Source organism: Alosa pseudoharengus, unplaced genomic scaffold (genome assembly GCF_046254945.1).
Source record: "Alosa pseudoharengus isolate Yale_2024_CS ecotype anadromous, Long Island Sound unplaced genomic scaffold, YU_APseudo_1.1 YU_APseudo_1.1_scf_14, whole genome shotgun sequence".
Classification (NCBI taxonomy): Eukaryota; Metazoa; Chordata; class Actinopteri; order Clupeiformes; family Clupeidae; genus Alosa; species Alosa pseudoharengus.
This window is the reverse complement of record NW_027468609.1, coordinates 12735913-12756247: the sequence shown is the minus strand read 5'-3', so window position 1 is coordinate 12756247 and position 20335 is coordinate 12735913. Positions and strand designations below refer to the sequence as shown.

The 20335-nt window shown below is 42.8% G+C and overlaps 2 protein-coding genes across 6 annotated transcripts; one reads left to right on the top strand and one right to left on the bottom strand.

The window, feature by feature from the left end:
- The first annotated feature begins 237 nt into the window (after positions 1 to 237).
- Positions 238 to 16212, top strand: kiaa1958 (KIAA1958 ortholog). Of its 3 annotated transcripts, none has more exons than XM_076283882.1 (5): positions 238 to 428; positions 1350 to 2436; positions 6937 to 7062; positions 7843 to 8325; positions 8641 to 10934. In XM_076283882.1, exons 2-5 carry the CDS (start codon positions 1365 to 1367, stop codon positions 8829 to 8831), a joined length of 1872 nt encoding a protein of 623 aa, XP_076139997.1. In that variant the 5' UTR covers positions 238 to 428; positions 1350 to 1364; the 3' UTR covers positions 8832 to 10934. The 3 variants fall into 3 exon arrangements, with proteins under 3 accessions (XP_076139997.1, XP_076139998.1, XP_076139999.1); XM_076283883.1 differs by lacking the exons at positions 6937 to 7062; positions 7843 to 8325; positions 8641 to 10934 and adding exons at positions 11541 to 11720; positions 12083 to 12286; positions 12704 to 14697 and having other exon boundaries at positions 242 to 428; XM_076283884.1 differs by lacking the exons at positions 238 to 428; positions 6937 to 7062; positions 7843 to 8325; positions 8641 to 10934 and adding an exon at positions 15098 to 16212 and having other exon boundaries at positions 1354 to 2441.
- Positions 16213 to 18554: 2342 nt separating this feature from the next.
- inip (ints3 and nabp interacting protein) lies at positions 18555 to 20314 on the bottom strand. 3 transcript variants are annotated; one of them, XM_076283877.1, is made up of 5 exons: positions 20242 to 20314; positions 19470 to 19527; positions 19173 to 19269; positions 18960 to 19050; positions 18555 to 18859 (listed from the first exon to the last, which is right to left on the bottom strand). In XM_076283877.1, the coding sequence occupies exons 2-5, from the start codon at positions 19492 to 19494 to the stop codon at positions 18764 to 18766; spliced, it is 309 nt and encodes a 102-aa protein (XP_076139992.1). In that variant the 5' UTR covers positions 19495 to 19527; positions 20242 to 20314; the 3' UTR covers positions 18555 to 18763. The 3 variants fall into 3 exon arrangements, with proteins under 3 accessions (XP_076139992.1, XP_076139993.1, XP_076139991.1); XM_076283878.1 differs by lacking the exon at positions 20242 to 20314 and adding an exon at positions 20078 to 20181; XM_076283876.1 differs by lacking the exon at positions 20242 to 20314 and having other exon boundaries at positions 19470 to 19998.
- Between the last annotated feature and the right edge of the window lie 21 nt (positions 20315 to 20335).

The following is a 20335-nucleotide window of genomic DNA, read 5'->3' as shown; positions in this document are numbered from 1 at the left end:
GGGTGTGAAGATGGAATTTGGTTCAGCAGGTCTGTTTAAAATTAAATTGAACATTAAAACTGCTGTACTTCATACACAAGATCAGTACTACACACAGGCACACATGCTAAATAAAAATCAATAAAACTGGTCAACAATGTCATTACCCTATTTGCTTATTCAATTGTTTAAAAACAGTTCGACTGAAAATGTCCTGTATTTTCATCACACCAGCTCACAGACAAGTGACTTATTACGCGTTTCCTGTCTACGCGGAAGTACCCAAGTGCGCAGGTGCGACCATAATCATTGTATTGTGTTAAAAAACATCTATATGCACGAAAACATTAGTTTAATCGGGAATAGTCGCACATGAAACCTTCAAAGAACGGATTGTTAACGTTCTATATGTGAATGGTTAAAACGCCAAGGAATTCTCCTACATTAAGGTATGGTCAAATGTCTCATTATTGATGTCTTTGTTTCAATATGATGGGTTTTCACCAGCCAAATGCATACGTCTGTTGAGATATTGGCCGCTAGCTGGAAATGCTAATGCCTGGTTAATTCATTAACAACATGTCAGAAAACAACGGGTTCTCCCAAAGCCATATAGATCAAATTAGGGAGATCCTTCATTGCAGACAAAAAATTGAACGTGTTGTGTTGTAAATAATGGATTCTAATGGGTTATTTGTTTAGTTAGTTTGTTAAAGTATCGACGAGTATCGACATTATGACACATTAGTTCATTTTATTATTAGGAGAATTGATATGGTCGACCTTTATGACTAAATTGATCTTTTTTATTATTATTTTTTATGTAAGCACGTTTCCCCCAAGCGCAGCGCTTCAGCGCGTCAAACTGTATGCTACACCTTGTTTACATCCGATATTTCACCACTTGTCTTATCAATAAACTTTGCAAATAGATTGCAAATAGATTAGATAATGTAAATCTTGACAGTCCCAAACAAAAAGACAATGTCAGGTATTTATCGATGTCTACCCGTCTGCCAAACTTTTCAAATCCATAGGCAAACTAAAAAAGCCATACGTTTAGATAAAACTTTGAAAACATGACTCTTCGAGGTAAGATCGACGTGGCAACGTTGCACGATTTCGATTTTTTTTTACCTGTAAGGTTTAGTATGGGTAAAACGTTACGTTACGAAAAGTCTCATAGCATCATGTGGTTCAAGGTCATATTGTTTGGTTATTATAACGACCATCGAGACCATCGAACACCATTATTCATTTTAATAATGTATTGCTTATTGATATCTAAAACTAGATTATAACATGTGCATTACTGTAAGTAGCAATTCGTGAATCATACTTTATTAACTCTTTGGATGTCCTTTTACTAGGGGAGGCAGCTCAACATGGAAGACTGTTTGCACACCTCCTCCGACAACCTGGCCAAGTTGGTCAAGTGGGCGCACAGCCACGGAACCATCTGCACCCTCATCCCCAGCCTCAAGCACTTGCTCACCGAGGGTGCCCATGGCAACCTCACTGCGCTCTGGGGTTGCAGTGCGGGCCACGCCTACCACTGGCCCCTGACAGCCACCTGTAAGACAAGCCAGAAGGAGCGCGTTTGTTACCCAGACAGCCGGAGCATCAACGCGGAGAGTCTGATGCAGGGAGCCACGGGTGGCTCGGGCAGCCAGAGGGAGCGCTTCATGGACCGCAGCGGCGGCAAGGGCAAGAGCAACTGCGTGCAAGCGGGCGACTCGTGCGACTTTTCCAACTGCAGCGAGCCATCTGAAGCGGACGACAACACGGAGGAGTACAACAGCAACCTGTTCGATATCGTCTGTGAGTCGTCAGCCACGGATGAGGACGGCGACTCTGAGCCTCACCAGCAACAGCACGCGGCGCTCCGCAAGAGGACTGCCCCTGGTGGCGGAGGAGGAGGAGGAGGTGGAGGGGAGCATGAGGCAGAGGAGCGCTCGGGGGACCCCGTCCTGAAGAAGATCAAGCAGGAGACGGCGGAAGACTACTACACCGTGGCAAATGCCCAGCTGGCTGCCGGTATGCTCTCTGAGGGAGGCCCCTCGTCCACGGTCGTCTCCCAGTCGCCGCGGCCGAGTTCCCTGACCCGCCCATCGTCCCACTCCTCTCTCTCCCACAAACTGTCGTCGGTGGACGGGGACTCCCTGGGCGTCTCTCCCTTGCCCATGGGCAGCAGCTCCTCCCCGCACCCCCAGACAATGCTCCGGCCCATGCGTGCCCCCACCCACACTGCCCAGAGCAAAGCGCCCGGTCAGAGCTCGGGCGCCCCAGCTGGAGCCTTATCCCTGCCCAGCAAGAGCGAACTGCTAGACAGGATGCCAGGGGACGAGCTGGCCAAGTCGGCAGTGTCGTACGGAGACCTGGGCGGAGGGCTGAACCCAGAGCTGGACCTGATGACGGGGCAAGCCTTAAACGCTGACTCCAGAGCGGAAGCCTCGGGTAAAGTCTTGCACCTGTTTGCTTATTTTATTTGATTTTATGTTGTTTTCTTCTTTCGATCATACCTCTCTTTTCTTGTTCTTTGCTCTTGGCTTTAAATGTGTAGTTCTTGAGGGAAAGCATAACAACAGACAATGTCTCAGACAATAACAAAACAATAACAATAACAATACAACAAGACAAGCTATGTGTATGGAGCTATGTGTTGGGTGTAGAGGAGAAGTGATCATTAAACAAAAAGGTCTTGAGATGTGCTTTGAAGAAGGGACAAGATGGACAGTCACAAAGAGGATGGGAGGGGGGTTCCAGAGTTTGGGGGCCAAGGCACTGAAGGACCTGCCACCCAGGGTGGAGAGTCTGGTGCGGGGGATAGATAGGAGGTTTGGGTCAGAGGATCTGAGTGAGTGGGAGGGAGTGTAAGGGGTCAAGAGGTTGCATATGTAGGAAGGAACAAGGTTGTGGAGGGCTTTGAAGGTGAGTAGTAGTACTTTGTATTTAATCTGGGACGGAACTGGTAGCCAGTGAAGTTGATGGCGAATGGGGGTGATGTGCGCAGATCGTTTGGTATGGGTGAGGAGCCTGGCTGCAGAGTTTTGAATGTGTTGCAATCTTTGAAGGGATTTAGTGGGGAAGGTTGGGAGAGCATGCTTTTAGGGCCAATCAGCAGAATTTCTGTTTTATCTGTGTTGAGTTTGAGAAAATTGTTTTGTATCCATGAAAGGCAGTCAGTGAGGGAACGTGGTGAGGGGTCAGAGGGAGCCTCTCTTCTCTAGCTCCCCAATCTTTAGCTCCAGATTTCAGGAAAATAGGAAGCTGCAAACAGTTTAGCTACCTCTCAGTAATGTAGAAAATCATTATAAATATATTGTTGGTTTTATTTGTTTTCCTGATATTGTGAAGTTCTTTACATAAGAATGGTAGTAAATTATACCAATGGTAGAATGGTATAATTTCATTTTAGCAACAAATGCTGGTCTGTGGAAACATTTTAGGCCTATTCTAGACCTGTAACTTGTTTTTCAGATTAATGTATGCCCATTACTGCCAATCCACTTATGTTAATCTCATGCAAATCAAGCAAGGTGATTAGCAAGTCTATTAATTAAGCCTATTTGTTCAAGCACATTTGGTACACTACAACCAATACCACGTGAACCACGCAAGGCTGCTCAGCAGTTAAAAACCTGCTCTCCTAGGAGAAAATGCTACTTTTTGCGTGATGTGAATTTCAATGACCCATTTGGCATTACACAATAGAGCTGAATTAGACCCATTTTGCATTCTTAAATGGAACTTATGAGGTTCATTTTCAGATATCACTCACTGCCTGACTGTGATTGCATGTTGTATGTTGCAGTGTAGCACCATGCAGGCAGCGTCATGTCCGTGCGCATATTAGTTCTCATCTCGCTGTGCCGTCTCCCATCCGTGCTGTGGCAGCCTTTGTTCTGATTTATTCATTTAATAACATTTACGAGGCGTCAGCCGCAGCGTCGCCGTGCCGTCAGGACTATATTACATTTATCATGCGGTGCAGTGCTGAAGACGAGACCCCCTCCCCCCTCTTCCTCCTCCTCCCCCATCTTCCTCCTCCTCTTCCTCCCCCCATCTTCCTCCCCCCCCCCCCCCCCCGCTCTGTCCTACTCCTCCATCTTCCTCTCCCACTGACAGTGCTCACATATCACACTGCCGACCTCCACCCCTACCCCATCTGTCGGCTGATGGAGGACTGGGTGGCGGCTGTGGGGAGGGGGACAGAAGAGGGGTTGAGGACTGTCAATCATCGGGGCAGTGAGGCAGAACCATAGCCACGCTGTCAGGATCAGTGACACTAACGGAGGGGAAGAGAGGAGGGGTGTGTGGGTGTGTGTGTGTGTGTGTGTGTGCGTGTATGGTCTAGGGGTCGGCCCGTAATAAGAGGCAGCATTTGGTACATCACCCAGATGAGGCTGTCTTCAGGTTTTGATGGTGTGAGGAAGCCGTCACTTTCAATTAACTCAGTCACACAAACACAGTCTCTCTCACTCTCTCTAATATCCTCTCTCTCTCTCTCAATTACACACACACACACATACACACACACACACACACACACACTCACTCACTGATATTCTCTCTCTCTCTCTCTCTCTGACACTCATTCACTTACTCACACACACTCACATATGCGCACACACACACACACACACACACACACACACACACACACACACACACACACACACACACAAACTTGCAGCATAAACACAAGAGACAACCGTGTTGGTTTGATGTTGATTTTTGGAATTTTGCAAGGGAGACAATGTATTCAGATAGCCTCTATTCTTTTGCTGTCTGACTCACTCATCTAAAATTAATCTTCTCGGGCAAGATCTACACTATTGTGAATTCGTTTTAATACGGATTTTAGGAGCATCTCTCAGAGATGACATTCAGGAAATTGCTTCGGATAAAAGCATCTACTAAGCAAACATCAAAACACTAACAATCAGTGCTATTCCATCAAGTCTGTTTACAATTAGGTGATCACTAAAGTGTTGCTCCATGAGCTTCAATACTTAATGCTCACCAAGTGCTTCATCACACCATTTTAGGCTTAAGGCCTATTCACAGCAAAAACGATAACGATAACAATAACCACCATAACGATAAAAGCGTTCACACTGAGCAACGATAAACAAAGTCTCTTGTTAATGAATGTGACGGTTAAAATTCGATGGGTTCTGATTGGCTATTAGCTTTTTATCGTTCTGAAAATTACTTTGAAAGTGATCCCCAACAATATCGTTGTCGTTATCGTAGTAGTTTATGTGTGAACGTCATCATTCATATTAACGAGAACAATATTTATTTATTGTTATCGTTATCGTTCTTGGTGTGAATGAGCCTTTACTCTACAGGCCTCACCAGCCCGATCATGCTTCACCAGTATTACCGATTCACCTGTCATCAGTGCAAGTATTTTTTACAGTCTATGGTCAAAATATATTAGCCTTCACAAACCTATGTGGATGTGCACTCTACAGATGAAGCCCAGACTAGAGCTATAACATGGGTTGCAATGGCCATAATTATAAATGATAAAAGAGGCTATGCGTTAAATCAGCTATACTAAACTCAGCTAAAAATACTGACCAGTGTAGCCCAAAAAACTGACCTTTTCTTCATAACGGATTGGTTTTGCTTCTGAGATTTGGTGTATGTAATCATTTTCCTACAGATGTTTATTTTATAGCCAACATCAGTTTTGCTCATGGTAAAGCCCTCATCCATTCAAATGTCAACATCGACCCTTTCATTTCAATATAATATAATACAATATAATATAATATATCCATTAGATTTCACAGGACCATATTTAACTTTGAATTTTTGTGATTTGTGATTTCTAATACATTATAGAGTATAATAGCGTATTGATGTAAAAAAATGTGCATGGAGTTGTGCCTAGATCTCTGCTGCAGTTCTGCTGTCTTCATGTCTGACGGCCCGTTCTCATGCTCAGCATTTACTGCCCGTATATTTTAGCGTTTCAGTTGAGAAGGGAACGCTAGAGGCCATTTTTGATTGTCACGGCGACGATCTTAACCTATCACAGTGCAGGTGAGTTCTTCTTGTGTTTTTAACATTCTCTTTGTGTGGAAAGTTAGACTGCTATTTTAAAATTCAACTAATCTTAGCCAGTTAGTAAGTCTATTGACTAGAAAAAAGTTAGTTGACCAATTTAGTGACTAGCCTAGTTCAGTTGTTATACTGTTCTGTTTCTGTTGATTTCAAGGCATGAACAAGTTTATGATCCCCACTTACAGGTCTGCCAGAGATGGAAGAAGATGGAATTTGGAGAGTGTTCCATGCTGCCTGTTTATACAATGGTTAGTTTGCCTGTATTTGGTACTTAGTAAAACAGCCTTGTGTGTTTTAAAGTAATTTTCTTTTTTTTGTTCGTTTTAATTTATTGTAGCCTCAGGTAGTTTGAATGACAGATTATATGTATCAGTAATAGGTGTAAGGTTTTCTATGTTTATATAGAATTCAAACCTTTTGTCTTGACTAGATTAATTTCATAAAATAAAAAGTATAATACCCACCTGATTATGTTATGTTTTCATTTACCTTCCCAGGCAGTGACGAGTTTTGTCTGGGATCTTAGTGATTTAAAAGGTTTCTTAAGTGCTTTGCTTAAGTGCTATATCACATGCATTAATGGGTTTTCATGACGTGGTGTATAATAGTATTTCCATGAATTGAAGTCACAATTTGAGTACTTATTTATCATTTCTTATGGTGTTGCCAGTGAGATGTCTTTTCTCCAATGGAAAGGTGGAAGCTTTTGTATTGTATTTGTTATCTACAAATCATCCTCACAACTCTCTGTGTACAAAGACAGTGACCTTAAAAACTGTTTTATTTCACTATTTATTTCACCAAGTCAGTTAATATTAGTGTTAACTTTAGTGAAGTACCAGGCATTCCTCTAAATGTGCCCTGTTTTCATTGCAGGCTGTTTGGGTTACTCCGCCCAGGTGAGCGGCTCAGCAGAGGAGTCCATGTCATTTTTCTATAACTCCACTAACGAGTTATCTGTCCAAGGCAAACAGCAGCTCGAAGAATTTGTTTCGAGTATAGGTGAGACGCCATCCCACTCACATGTCAAAACAGCTTTATAGTTGTCTATGAAGGTTCATTTAGGCAGCCAGGTGATAGTAGTTCTTTTAAAAAGTTAAATTTTTTAAACACTAAGTAAAATGTTTCAGTGTTCATCCAAACACCATCATCAGTTGTTATCAATGCTACAGGAAGTAACTCTGAATTTAACACACAAAATAATTTACATAAAGTCATGGCAAGAAGTCCCATGATTGCTTTGATGTAGTCCATGTGTGATTGCCAAAGAAAATGGAGTTCCCAGCAGGCATAACATCATGTGACTTCTTTTTTGTGTTAAATGCCAGAGTTACTTCCTGTAGCATTGATTAGTGATGATGACTGTGTCTGGTAGAAGTTTTATAGATTTTCAGTGTTTGTTTAGTCAAGAATGGAGTGGATCAGGTGGGCTTCAGAGAGTCAACATCCTATCCATGCTTTCCTTAAGATGACTAAAACATGGAGAATCTTTTTGAGCAGTGTTGCTGGGCAATCACATGATCGGCTCCAAGTGTTTTGATTGGATACTTACAGCAAGTTGCCCAGTGATGGCTAAAGGTCTCCACATAGAAAATGTTTGCCCAGTATGAACAAGAAAGTGCCCGAACAACATGGCTAAAAAATGTTGTCCGACAACATTGCTCAAAAAGTTTCCCCATTGTCTTAGCAGCCTGATTTCAGCGTGTGGTTTTACTTTCCTGATTGCCCCATGTTTCCAGCTCTCAGTGTGGCTCAAATACCTACGATTGTTCTGTCACACAGATCCCGGCACTCTTCACAGCCTTCAGGCGGTCATCGGTAAGATCCTCACTCTACGTGAGCGAGCGCCTGCCCAACACTCACAGCGGGTCAAGCGCCCTCGCCGACGTAGCCTTCACCAACCACTCCCACAACCACAACCACACCCACACCCACACCAACATCAGCCCCAGGACAGTGCACCGTCGCTGGGGCAGATGTGGGAGGAGCACCCCCTGGAGGTGGTGGGTCAGGGACGGGCAGGCCATGGCTCTCCCGGGCCTGGTCAGCAGGAGCTGTACACAGGCTGTGGCGTGTACCTGCCCACAGTGCGCCTGGCCGCCATGCACCAGGAGTCCAGGCAGGACTGCATGCGCCTGTTCCATCAGCTGTTCGAGCACTTCTTCAGCGAGGATGACCTCATTGGAGCTGTGGCCTTTGGGAAGAGGGGCAAAGTGCCAAAAGGCAAGAAGGTTCTGGATCGAAGGATTGTGGATGGAATTATCAGTGAGTAGAACCGTCCATGTTCTGATGATTGTTCTTGGGAAGAGGGAAAACAAACATTTTCTATGCAGAAAAAATGGCTCAGAATGCGATTCAATGAATGGATAAGTATATTGAGCAGTTCACATAATAGATAGATATGTAATTCACTCTGAGGTAAAAAAAAAACAGACAATGTTTTTGCATTTTAGATGCAATTTGTCTGGTCTGTGTTTTCATTTCAGTAAAATGTTGATCCTCTCATAAAGTCTCGGCCTTTTTGCTCCTTGTTGAGTTTCAGTATGACATCACACCAACCAACTCTCCATCTCTTTGCAGCGTATGTTCTCCGCTGCTCCTCATTGGACGGCTGGACATCAGTGGACTCGTCCAAGCTGAAGAAAGCCTGCATCAACAAGTGTAGGATGCGGATGAGCCAGCGGCGAAGGCTGGGCCAGATGACCTTCTTTAACCCTGAGGATTACATGATGGGGACCTCGGACCTACAGCCCTCAGCCGACGACTTTTAAAGTCTGTGTGTGTGTGTGTGTGTGTGTGTGTGTGTGTGCGGCTGACCATAACTTAAAGCAACACAATGTAGTTTTTTTACCTCTAAATAACAGCTTCCAACTGATTTGTATGATGCACATCTGTATGCTCATTTGATGTGCCACGCCTGCGAGCCCGGTATTCTCACTATGTTGTTGACCCCACAGCACTAAATGGGTGCCCAGTGGTTTGACAATTGACTAAAAGGGGAATTCCTTGTTTTTGTTGATTATTATTTGTGGATTATTTTCTTATTTTTCATGAGTGATGTATTTTTGTACTGTCTCCTTATGATCATTATTATAATGAAAAAATGAAAAGAAAGTAAGAAAAAAGAGACAGAGAAAAGAAAAGGAAACAAGATTGTTCCATTGTGGGGGGTGGGATAAAAAAAGGGGGGAATTCCTACATTGTGTTCCTTTAATAACCATATTTTAATAAGAGGGAGAACCAAATAAGGAGAAGGGTTGTGGGAAACGTAAACAGATTTTAAGTGACCCTTGCCACAGAACTGACCACTAGAAGTAGATAGTGTGCCCTGTTATGGCAAAACAGAACTGTAACCTGAAGCTCAAGAGATTTCATGGAACAGCGTGTAATCTATGTACACTAATTGTAGGACATGTTAAGATCTCTTGTGTGCCGGTTACATTGTTGTTTGTAGAGTGGTATTTATTTTCATATGAATGTATATGAAACTAGTTTCATTGCTGTACATTTCTATGATTAATGTAGAACTAAGGTGTTCTGTTTATTGTCTGTCAGTTTTATCATTCCATGTATTTAATGTGAGAAGTAAAAAGGGAAATCTAAATGACTCTCTCAATTCTTCAAGACCCTCAGACAGATCCACCATAATGGCTGTCAGCAACATTTCAAATATTTAATTGTGTTATACATTTCTGGAAGAATAAACTGGCACTGCATTTAAGATTGTTCTGATCATTTCATTTCATTTAAATTTTGGTCTGATGGTGGATCAAAACAACCGGGTTTAATCTTCTGTATTTGCATGTATATAAATGATAGGATGCAAGCCATCTACTGTGCTGTTGACATGGAAACGGAGATTTTAATACGTAACATGACAAGTAAATTCTACTTACAATTATTCACGGTTACTTTTTAATACACTTCTAGGTATTAATCAGAATTGATCAGAGTCGTCGTAAACATGTAGTTCAGGCTACACAATGCATTTCTCAAAACATTTCTCTCAAACGCACACATACAGTACATGCTAGTTCAAGCAAAGTAATTATGTAATAACCAAGACCAACTGTGCAGTTGAAGAGAGGGACAGGAGAGAGAGGAACATAGTCCCTGTAGTAGCAGGTTAGCAGGTGGGTCTAAGTCTCTCTTGGATCTAATTACCTTGACAATTTTATGTTGTCTTTTTATTTATTATTATTTTGGACCTGACCAACTTTTCTTTGCCACCATCTTGCATTTTAGATGCCATGTTTTTTGGAAACTATTTTAGATTTTTATAGTGACTATTGTTTTTGTAGTTTTAGCAATGTTACGCAGAACAGTTAGTTAATATGCTTATACTAGGTCTAATCAAGTCAAATTGCATTTTAGATGGCATGTTTTTGGGAACTATTTTAGATTTTTGTAGTGCCTGTAGTTTTGTAGTTTTAGCAGTGTTACGTAGAGCAGTTAGTTAATATGCATATACTAGGTGTAGTCAAGTCAAATTCCATTCTGACAATTTGTTATTAACAAAATATAAAAACATTTGTTTGTACTGACATGTAATAAAGCATGCATGTATTCTAAGCAATCAGAGATATGTTTCTGCTCCACTCTTTAAAAAAAAGACTCAATCTGGATCTTCTGAGCTGAGGCAGCTTTACGTATGACAGTGCCTCAAAATTGGAGATGTTTTTACTTCATTTAAATGAGGCCCTGTCCTATCCAGATTGTGTTAGCAATGCTACATCAGAGCAGTTGGGAATTATTATAATCTATCAAGCGGTCAGATGGGCTTCAAACCACATGTTATTACACTGGCCATTCGTTTCGAGGTTGCAGTTGCATGTTCAGTTGCAGTTGCATATTCACACATTTGTAGTTTGTGTTTTTTTCCCTTTTAAAGGAGAAGTTCGGTGTGAAATTGACCTTAGCTGTACTGAAAGATGTTGCCGAGTACTCACATGTGTCCAATAGGCACTTTCGCTCACCCCCTAGCATTCCAAATTACGCCGTTTTTAGCCGAGTAGCTGTGGGGGCATAGCGTAGCCTATGCAACTAAATCGCTATTTTTACACCATTAAAAAGGTTCCAAGTAACTCCACACTGCATTGGTAGACTTCTGAGGGTCTTGGAACCCTTTTAATTGTGTAAAAATAGTGATTTAGCTGCATAGGCTACGCTATGCCCCCCACAGCTACTTGGCTAAAAACGGCGTAATTCGGAATGCTAGGGGGTGAGCGAAGGTGCCTATTGGACACATGTAAGTACTCGGCAACATCTTTCAGTACAGCTAAGGTCAATTTCACACCGAACTTCTCCTTTAAATACATTTCAATGGTTTGACCATTTTAATGTACAGTTCAAGTTCATTTCTCCATTATCTTCTCTGTGTGTCTGCCATTCTATACAGCATTCTGTAATACCTTTTGTAATACCTTTCAAAATGCCTAACGCAATGTCCTAACGTGTGGCGTGTCTCCTCTCCTGCGCAGTGTCTCCGGCGATGTTTGAGATTGAGCGTCTGAAGGCCCTCCTGCAGGCGGAGAAGAGCAAGAGCGAGATGATGGGTGAGACCATCAGCAGCCTGAAGCAGGACAAGGAGCTGCTGCAACAGGAGCTCACCAAGAAGGCCGAGCTCATCTGCGATTTCCTGCAGGACCAGCTGAGGCCAGGTGAGCACTTCCTGTGGAGGCTAGTGAAATGAGTGGCATTACAGAGGTTGTGCAGTGTTGCTCTGTGTGTGTGTGTGTGTAGTGTTGGTCTGTGTGTGTGCGTAGTGTTGGTCTGTGTGTGTGTGTGTGCGTGTGTGAGTATGCGTAAGTATGCGTGTGTGTGTGTGTGTGTGTATGTGTATGTGTATGTGTATGTGTATGTGTATGTGTATGTGTATGTATGTCTGTGCCTATATATTTGTTTATATGTGTTTTGGGAGTGAGGGATATGTTGACAGAGTTGTGTACACCCCTGTACTTTGGGCTGTGTCATTCATTTCTGCCTGTTCATATTGTGTGTTCTTCACGGTGTTGTGTTACAGAAAAAAGGAGGCCCCATTCGTCCAATCAGATGGAACCAGGAAGCTCTCATCAGCTAATCAACAACTACCCTGAGGAGGGGGGCGGGCAGTTTGAGTCTGCTCCCCTGTTCGACTCCTTCGAGGAGGTGGAGCTTCATCCCCTGGACAGACAGAGGATCAAGATCTCCAAGAGATGTCGAGAGGGGGAGAACACTCGAGTGCGCAGTAAGTTCTGTACTGTACAGCTCCACCATATATATCTGTTCAGCCTACTGCACAGCTCCACCATAGATATCTGTTCAGCCTACTGTATAGCTCCACCATAGATATCTGTTCAGCCTACTGCACAGCTCCACCATAGATATCTGAAATCATAGACTGGTCATCTATCTACACGCTAAATCAGAGTCTTTATTAAAGACTAAACGAATAAATGTAAATGTAAATGTAAATGTAAATTATAAGCCCTTAATTCTAAAGCATGACTTTTCCTCAAAAAATGGCAGTTTTCATAATAGCACCATGTGTTTTTTTTGTTCTGACAAGGAGATATTTTAATTTACTACAACTGTGATGGAAGGTGTGTGTGTGTGTGAGTGTATGAGGTGGTAATACTAGTACATGTATTGTGTGTGTCCACAGTGAAAAACGTGGTGGGAGTGATTGCGCGGTACATGGCTGCACTGCAGGAGTTCCGCCGCAGCGTCTCCATGAAAGTGGCCTTCGACCGCATCGGCGTGGACCGCAACACCATTTCACGCACGGCGGCCATCGCCGAGCTAAGCCTGGCCGCACCCGAAGTCTTCCACGCGTTGCCCCCGTGGGACGAGAAGGAGGAGACGCTCGCCCACTACGCCGTCCGCTGCCGACAGGCCATGGACGATGGCATAAAAGCCAAGATCAAAACCATGAAAGCCAAGGGGGAGCTCCTGCCAATCGTCAGCAGATGAGAGGCCTGTACAGTTTACACAGAGATGTTCTAAATTACCTTTTTCACACGGCAGCCATTTTGGACGTGACATATCTGGCAGGTCCAGGTGTTACTAATAACATTAATCAAGGTTCTGATTCTACTACACTTAAATTGACTACATGGACGTATTTAGTAACACCTGAGGTCTGCTCAAATTCGCGAACATAGGCGAACGTTGGCGAATAATCGCAAACAGTGTGCGGAGGTAGTTCTCCGCAAACATAAAGTGGAACTGGACGTGAGCTTGATGGGAAGGGGATAATGCAATTACCGTTACAATGGAATGTTAACACCAAATCGTTCAAAGAAAACATGTTCACCACAAACGTTCGCCACTGTTTGCCAAATTTGAACGCACCTCTGCTTGCCCTACTATTTCGGCTCCCGCACACAGTTGCGTGCGTTGCAGTGCTGGTCACATCCCGTTCACTTTACATGGGCTTACGTCATCCGTAGCCGAACTGTCCCGTCGCTCGTGTTGAGAAGTTCAGCTGTTGCTGCACCGACGGACGGCACCAGCCAATCAAATTACGAATAAGCAAACAACAGACGGCACCAGCCAATCAAATTACGGTTATACCTTAAGTCATTTGCATAGCTACTGTCGGGAACACCCACTGGCATGCGGTGACGGAACGCAACTGTGTGCGGGATCCGTTTCATGTCAAAATGGCTGCAGTGAAAAAGGTCTATTGGGAGAGAGTGGGGCTTGGACCCCACTGGGAGATTGGAATCTGTTTTGTTTAAATGGACACCTATGGGATACATGTTCCCCAAGCTTAAGCTAGTTACCTGTTATGCTTTTACACCCGAAGATTGGAATCTCCCTCTTTAGAACATCTCTGCTTTAGTTCAATCCAACCCCACTGCCCAAATTCACAGGCAGTTCACTCCCAATGATGGCTGTGACTGTGGGGGTGTTTATCTGATTTTTTTCTCTCTTTTGGCCTTATGTTCTAATCACCTCATTCCCAGATGTGTTTGCCAACTTTTTTCCCCAGTCCTTGTCCATCACTGAAGCTAGAACATTCGTAGAACATAGGCAGAACATTCATGTGTCAGAACATTCATGTCATTTGAATGATAGTTGTGATCACTAATGGTTGATTTGGATATTAGTTGTGCTGGATTGCAGTTTCCCTTTCCACTCAGGTGTCAGTAGTCCCCCCCCCCGGTTTTCAGTTGATAAGAAAATAACAACAAAAAAAAAGTTTTGCTTCGTTTTTTTTCCGAAGAAAACGGCATGCTCACTTTCATGCGGATGATACTGTAAGGTGTCTTTCGTCTGTTAACCCGTTCCCTGTCAATTCATATCTTAAATTGTGTCATTTTAGTATGTTTGTGAAGGCACCATGTAAGCGAAATTGTTTCTGATCAAGGAACCACTACTCTGTACCCGCTTATAATGATGTCAATTAAAAAAATCCATAATATGCTGAAACATCTGTGGAATAATATAGCACTTGAAAGTTCTCTTCTCTCTCGGAGGTCTCTGCGATGATATTTCTGTGACTTGATTTGCGTGTGGTGATTTGCATCAGTAAATCTCAGAATCAATTCAATTACAAAAAAACCCCCAAAATATCACTAATAAAACATTTCATTCAAAACCATGCCTGTTTTCATAACCTGTCTCTGTGTTGTCATAAATATCTGCCTTCATATAATAATTTTCAAAGTGCAAGTCTCAAGATGAGTCATTTTGTTCTTAAAACAAAATAAGACAGCTAGATTACAATGTGGTAGACAAATATGAATCCCAAATTTGAATAGTGTCCTGCAACTCTGTTGGAAACCTAGTTACCATCAACATCAACCGGGTCAGTCGGTGGCTTTCATTACAACCGATTGTTATGTCAGATACAATTTGTCATAGAAAAGAAGTAATGCCACCCAAACGTCCAGATACAGTTAAAGCCTTTGACCTTCTTCTTTTAAGTACGTACCTGTTACTTTAGAAGTGACCACCAACACTACTGCTAAAGGGAGTTCTCCTTTAATCATTCCTGAAGTCATCACAATGGAGAAAGAAAGCATCTTTTTGCTTTTGTTTTCCCGCAGAGATGGAGGACCATAGTGAGGCCTACCGCGAGCAGAACGAGAAGACCATCCGCAGCACCCAGACGGCCATCCGCAACTTTCGTGACTTCCTCATCGCCAAGTACCCCTCCGAGACCCGCGAGATCTACGGCATCCCGCCACAGGAGCTGGACGCCTACCTGGCCTCGTTCTTCGTGGACGCCCGCCAGAAGGACGGCTCCGAGTACGAGCCCAACAGCCTGGCCAACTACCAGTGCGGCCTGGAGCGTTACCTGAAGGAGCAGCGCTACCACTACAGCATCACCCGTGACAAGGAGTTCCGCCGCTCACAGGAGGCCTTGAAGCAGAAGCAGCTGGAGCTCAAGTTCAAGGGCAAGGGCAACAAGCCACACAAGTCCATGAAGCTGACCGTAGCGGACGAGCTGCTGCTCAGAAAGAGGGGTCTCCTGAGCCGCTACAACCCCGAGGGGCTGCTCAACCTGGTGTGGCTCAACAACACCAAGGCGTTCGGCCACTGCACGGGCTTCCACAGCTCCGCACTGAAGTGGGGCGACATCCGGCTGATCACTTCCGAGTCGGGCCTTGAGTGCCTAGAGTGGACGTACCAGGACCTGAGCGACGTCAATGCCAAAACGCGACGTTCGGGCACCGAGTGCCGCATCTATGCCACGCCGCAGGACGCCCAGACGTGCCCCGTGCAGGACTACAAGGAGTACGCCCAGCGGCGGCCCCAGGCCATGTTCTACGAGGACGCACCCTTCTACTTGTCCATCAAGCCCGTGGTGAACCTGGCCGCGCTGCACTGGTTCAACTGCCAGGCACTGGGCAAGAACAAGCTGGCCAAGATGGTGAAGACCATGTGCGAGAAGGGCAACATCCCAGGCCGCAGGACCAACTTCAGCGTGTACCAGAGCTGCAGCTCGCTGTCCGAGGCGCAGAGCAATCAGCTGGTGCTCATCTGTAACAACCTCAGCCAGCAGGCCAGCCACTCCATGAGTGGCCACGCCGGCGGGCCCACTAACTTCGTCATCGCCGGATCCTTTGACCCTGCTGATGCCATGTAGCTCCGGCCCCTGAAGGGGCGGATGTGGACTGACCAGTGGTCAAAAAATACAACCCCCCCAATCAGAAAAAGTTTGGATGTTGTGAAAATAAAAACAGAATGTGATAATCTACAAATCAAGTAAACCTATATTTAGCTGCAAAGAGCACGTAGACAACATATCAAATGTAAATTTGACTATTTCATGGAAAATATAAGCATATGCACGTTCTTCGTTTCAAAAAAAGTTGGGACGGGGCAACAAAATGCTGGAAAAGTTGTGTAATGATAAAGACAACAAAAGGTTGAATATTTCACAACTGATGAAGTTAACTGGCACAATGATTTGGTATAAAAGGAGCATCCCAGGGAGACTGAGTCTCTCAGAAGTAAAGATGTGTAGGTATTCATCACTCTGTAAACCAGTGTGGGCAAATGATGAAAATGATAAGAATAATGAAAAAACAGTATTAAGAAGACCCCAGACTGTTATCCTATAAATCCTATATTGGGCAAGAATGGGACAACATTTCATTCTCAAAACTCTAGCAATGTTGTCTATGTCCTTTTTGCAGCTAAATGTGGGTTTACTTAATTTGTAGATTATCACATTCTGTTTTTATTGGCATTTTACACAATGTCCCAACTCTGTCTTATTTGGGGTTGTACTGTGATTTAGGAGGTCCAGTAGGAGAGAGAAAGCTGAATACCTTAGTGTAGCCTTGAGCATCTTCCATATTCATGTATGTGTCTTATTACAATGTTATGCTCCATTGACATATACTGTATTTTATACTGAGAGGCGTAGACCACTGTTCTTATCCGTCATGCTGTCAAATTCAGGGAACTGCTCTTCGCTGTCTTCAAATGGTCACTTCTGTGTCTGTACTCGAAAGTCTAGTGTTTGGACACAGTTCTGGCTCTGTAAATAATAAACTAAGTGGCTAGGCAGGAGTCATGGGTTGTGTCCACAAGTATGGAATGGACCTCAGTAGTACCATTCTTGCTAGTAACATCGTTGTCAGAGTCCTTGTCAGTCTACTACAGTACAAGGGAGAACGTTTGACTTTCGGACAGCCTTGTCTGACGTAACATCCGGCAAATGGGCTCCACATAGAGCATGTTCTAGGCTTTAGGACGTGCCCATACTCTACTCCAGCCAATCCAACCCTTGATGCTGGAGCACAGAAGGGAGTGGTGTAATCACTTTGGCTGTTCAGCTCAAATATCAATAACCTACCATAAGAATTGCAGACTGCTCCCTCGGGTCTCTTTCACGTTGTTGTTGCGTATATATGAAAGAATCCTATTTGGGTGCTAATTGTAGTGACAAGGCAGAATGCAGCAAACAGACCAATGTGGTCCAGTCGTATTTTTGTCTTCATTTATGTTAAGTGTTCTATGTTTTTCTATTTACTGTAATAGCACTGTTATAAATACAATACTTTGCCTTTTGCCCAATTTCTTAAGTGCATTTATATCAAGAGTTATTTACAGACAAGACTGCTTGCAGAAACTATATTTAACAATGTGCATTATTACTACAAAGTATTATTAAACAAAATAGTACATGTGTGTAACTATAACAGATATGGATGTCCAGATTCTAAGATTATATGCCTGACTCTCCATTTGCCATGACAGCACTGTTCTAAAATGTGTTATGGAACTGTAAACTATTAAAATCTAACTGTGGCAGGACAATTCATTTTTCTCTCTTTTTTCTATTTTATCTATTTGATCAGTGACCGTGTGCTTGCTGGCAACTATCTGACTACAAAACATATGTGACCTGACAATGAGTCACAGTGACCCAAAATTCTAGATTGAGATTTGGTGTCAATGGACTGAGGGCATCATGAGCTTTAAAACGATATCCTGGTCAAAGTCATACCTTGGATTGTTATCAAGATACAGCATTTTGAATAATGGCCTCCTGCCATCTTTTTCCAATTGAAAAACTGAGAAAATCATGTTTGAAGTTGCAGGTTACAGGCAGGTACAGGTAGGATTTGCCACCTGGAATAATATTTTTTGTAACTTTACATTCTTGTCTAGGCTATAAAACTTATGGAAATAAATTTTGAATGACTCTTCCTTCATATAACACCAAAAAAGAAAAAATGATGTTCATTGGTTTATGCCGTAATCAGCCTGTATCTTAAAATTAGCATGTGCAACTTGTGACTTATTTTGTCAGACTGGCTCACATATACTGACTTCATTTGTGGTTTTAAAAATGACTCTCTTGATGTGAGCAAACATTTTAAATTAAGGTTAATGACCTATGATGTCATATCCCAGACTGCTCATTCATTTTGGGCACATGGGTACAACATGAGGTGTGCTTTCACCTGCCACCACAAATTGTGCATTATTGTTGTATCCACGTCATGCACCTTTTACTTTGTTTGAAAGCACAGCATCAACCACTGTGCCAAAGTTTGCATACTTGTACACATTTTATTTAAAAATATAGAATACAAAAAAACAAATGTAACACCTACAGAATAATTAGCCAGTTTTTGTAGTTTTCTGACCCTCGTTTACTTTTAGGCTGAAAAAAATCCAACCAAGCCAAAAGCAAAGACCTCATTATTCCAACTCAACTAAGCCAGTTCATGTGTGCTTGTCCATAACACTCCCCTTACTCAGGATCCAGCCGAGGCAGAACTGGAAGTATGAGGTTTCCGAAGGACGAGTCTTGTGTAATGAAGAAGCCAGAGGAGTGAGTATGGGCATGCTAAAAGACAAAAATAAACACACAACATGTATTAGTATGGTAATTTATTCAAATTAGTCAAGGTATCCTCCATCCACATGATGAGATAACATAGGCATACCTGCAAAGCTGCTTTCTGCTGGGCAGCGATGTGCTGCTGTTCCGCATGGTCTCTGACCACATTATTCACTGCTGGTCTTGCTAGAGGGATGCTGTTAGCAAAGTAAAGATTGAGAAAGTCATTTATCTTTATCCTGCTGTTTTCTATCTGCCAAACAGAATTCTAGAGCCTGATGCAATGAGTAAATATGGTACCACAATTTGTTTACATTACCTTGCTCCTGGGTTCATGGTTTGGCTTTGTATCAAACGTCTCTTCTCTTTTTCCAGATCAGCTAAAATGGCAGCTCTACTGTTCTTATTTTGAAATCCTATGACATGGATAAGTACAAGTATGTCGGATGCCTCTTTTGGACACAACTGCAAGCATTGACAAACTGTTTGTTGACAACGAATAAAGTGAAGGTGAAGACACTGAACATGCGTTAATCATCCCATCACACAAACAGATCTTAATGTTCAGACAATATATATTCACATTCATCTGATAACTACCCAATCCAAGCAATACCTTGTCCGGGTGGATTCGCAGCCATGGCAGCAGACCTGTGAGATCAGAGATGATTTCCCTATGGAAATAAACGTCCACACGTTTAGGTGCCACGGGTAGGAATATATACACCACGGATACAAATTCACTTCTAATAGGATTGTTTGATTAGAATTAGAATGCTAGTCCTATAACTAACTTCCCAGTAACCAACCAAACGCTAGAACAAGCTGACTGTGAACAGATAGAGCAGCTCTTTCCCGACTTATTTGATAGATTTAACAGAATGTGCGAATTGTAAAGGATCACTGTTTAGAGGTCTGGCCTCACAATATATGAAATAATCGACATAACCAAAAGGTGGTTGCTATACAAGTACACAAACGTTGATTTCAATCATTCAACAGTACCGATTGGAACCTGCGCACATAATACACGTCATAAATCCGCGCTAACTATTACCGTAATTCTGAGATTATTTTGTGTTAAGAATTTGATCTCATAACTCGCCTGTATGTGTTGTATTGTATTGTATTGTTTTATTCAAACATGTTTGTCATACACACAGTATTATGGTAATTTACTGTTGGCTGTTTTTGTTGGTAGTCAGTCGTGATTTTTCTATGTACCTTGTAGGAGATATCCATTCCAAACCGGCAAACCCACCTTTCCTTACTTTGCAACTCATTTAAACAGATAGGACACAATATTTCTTTAACACTTAAATTATAACATATCATTACTATTTATTATTTTGAAGTCATTTATTGCAGCAAACGCATAATGCACTTACGTTAATAAAAATCTTCCAGCTTGTAGACAATATGGTCACGTGATTACCCTCATTTTTTATTATTATTTCCGGTCTTGTCATTACACTTCCGGAA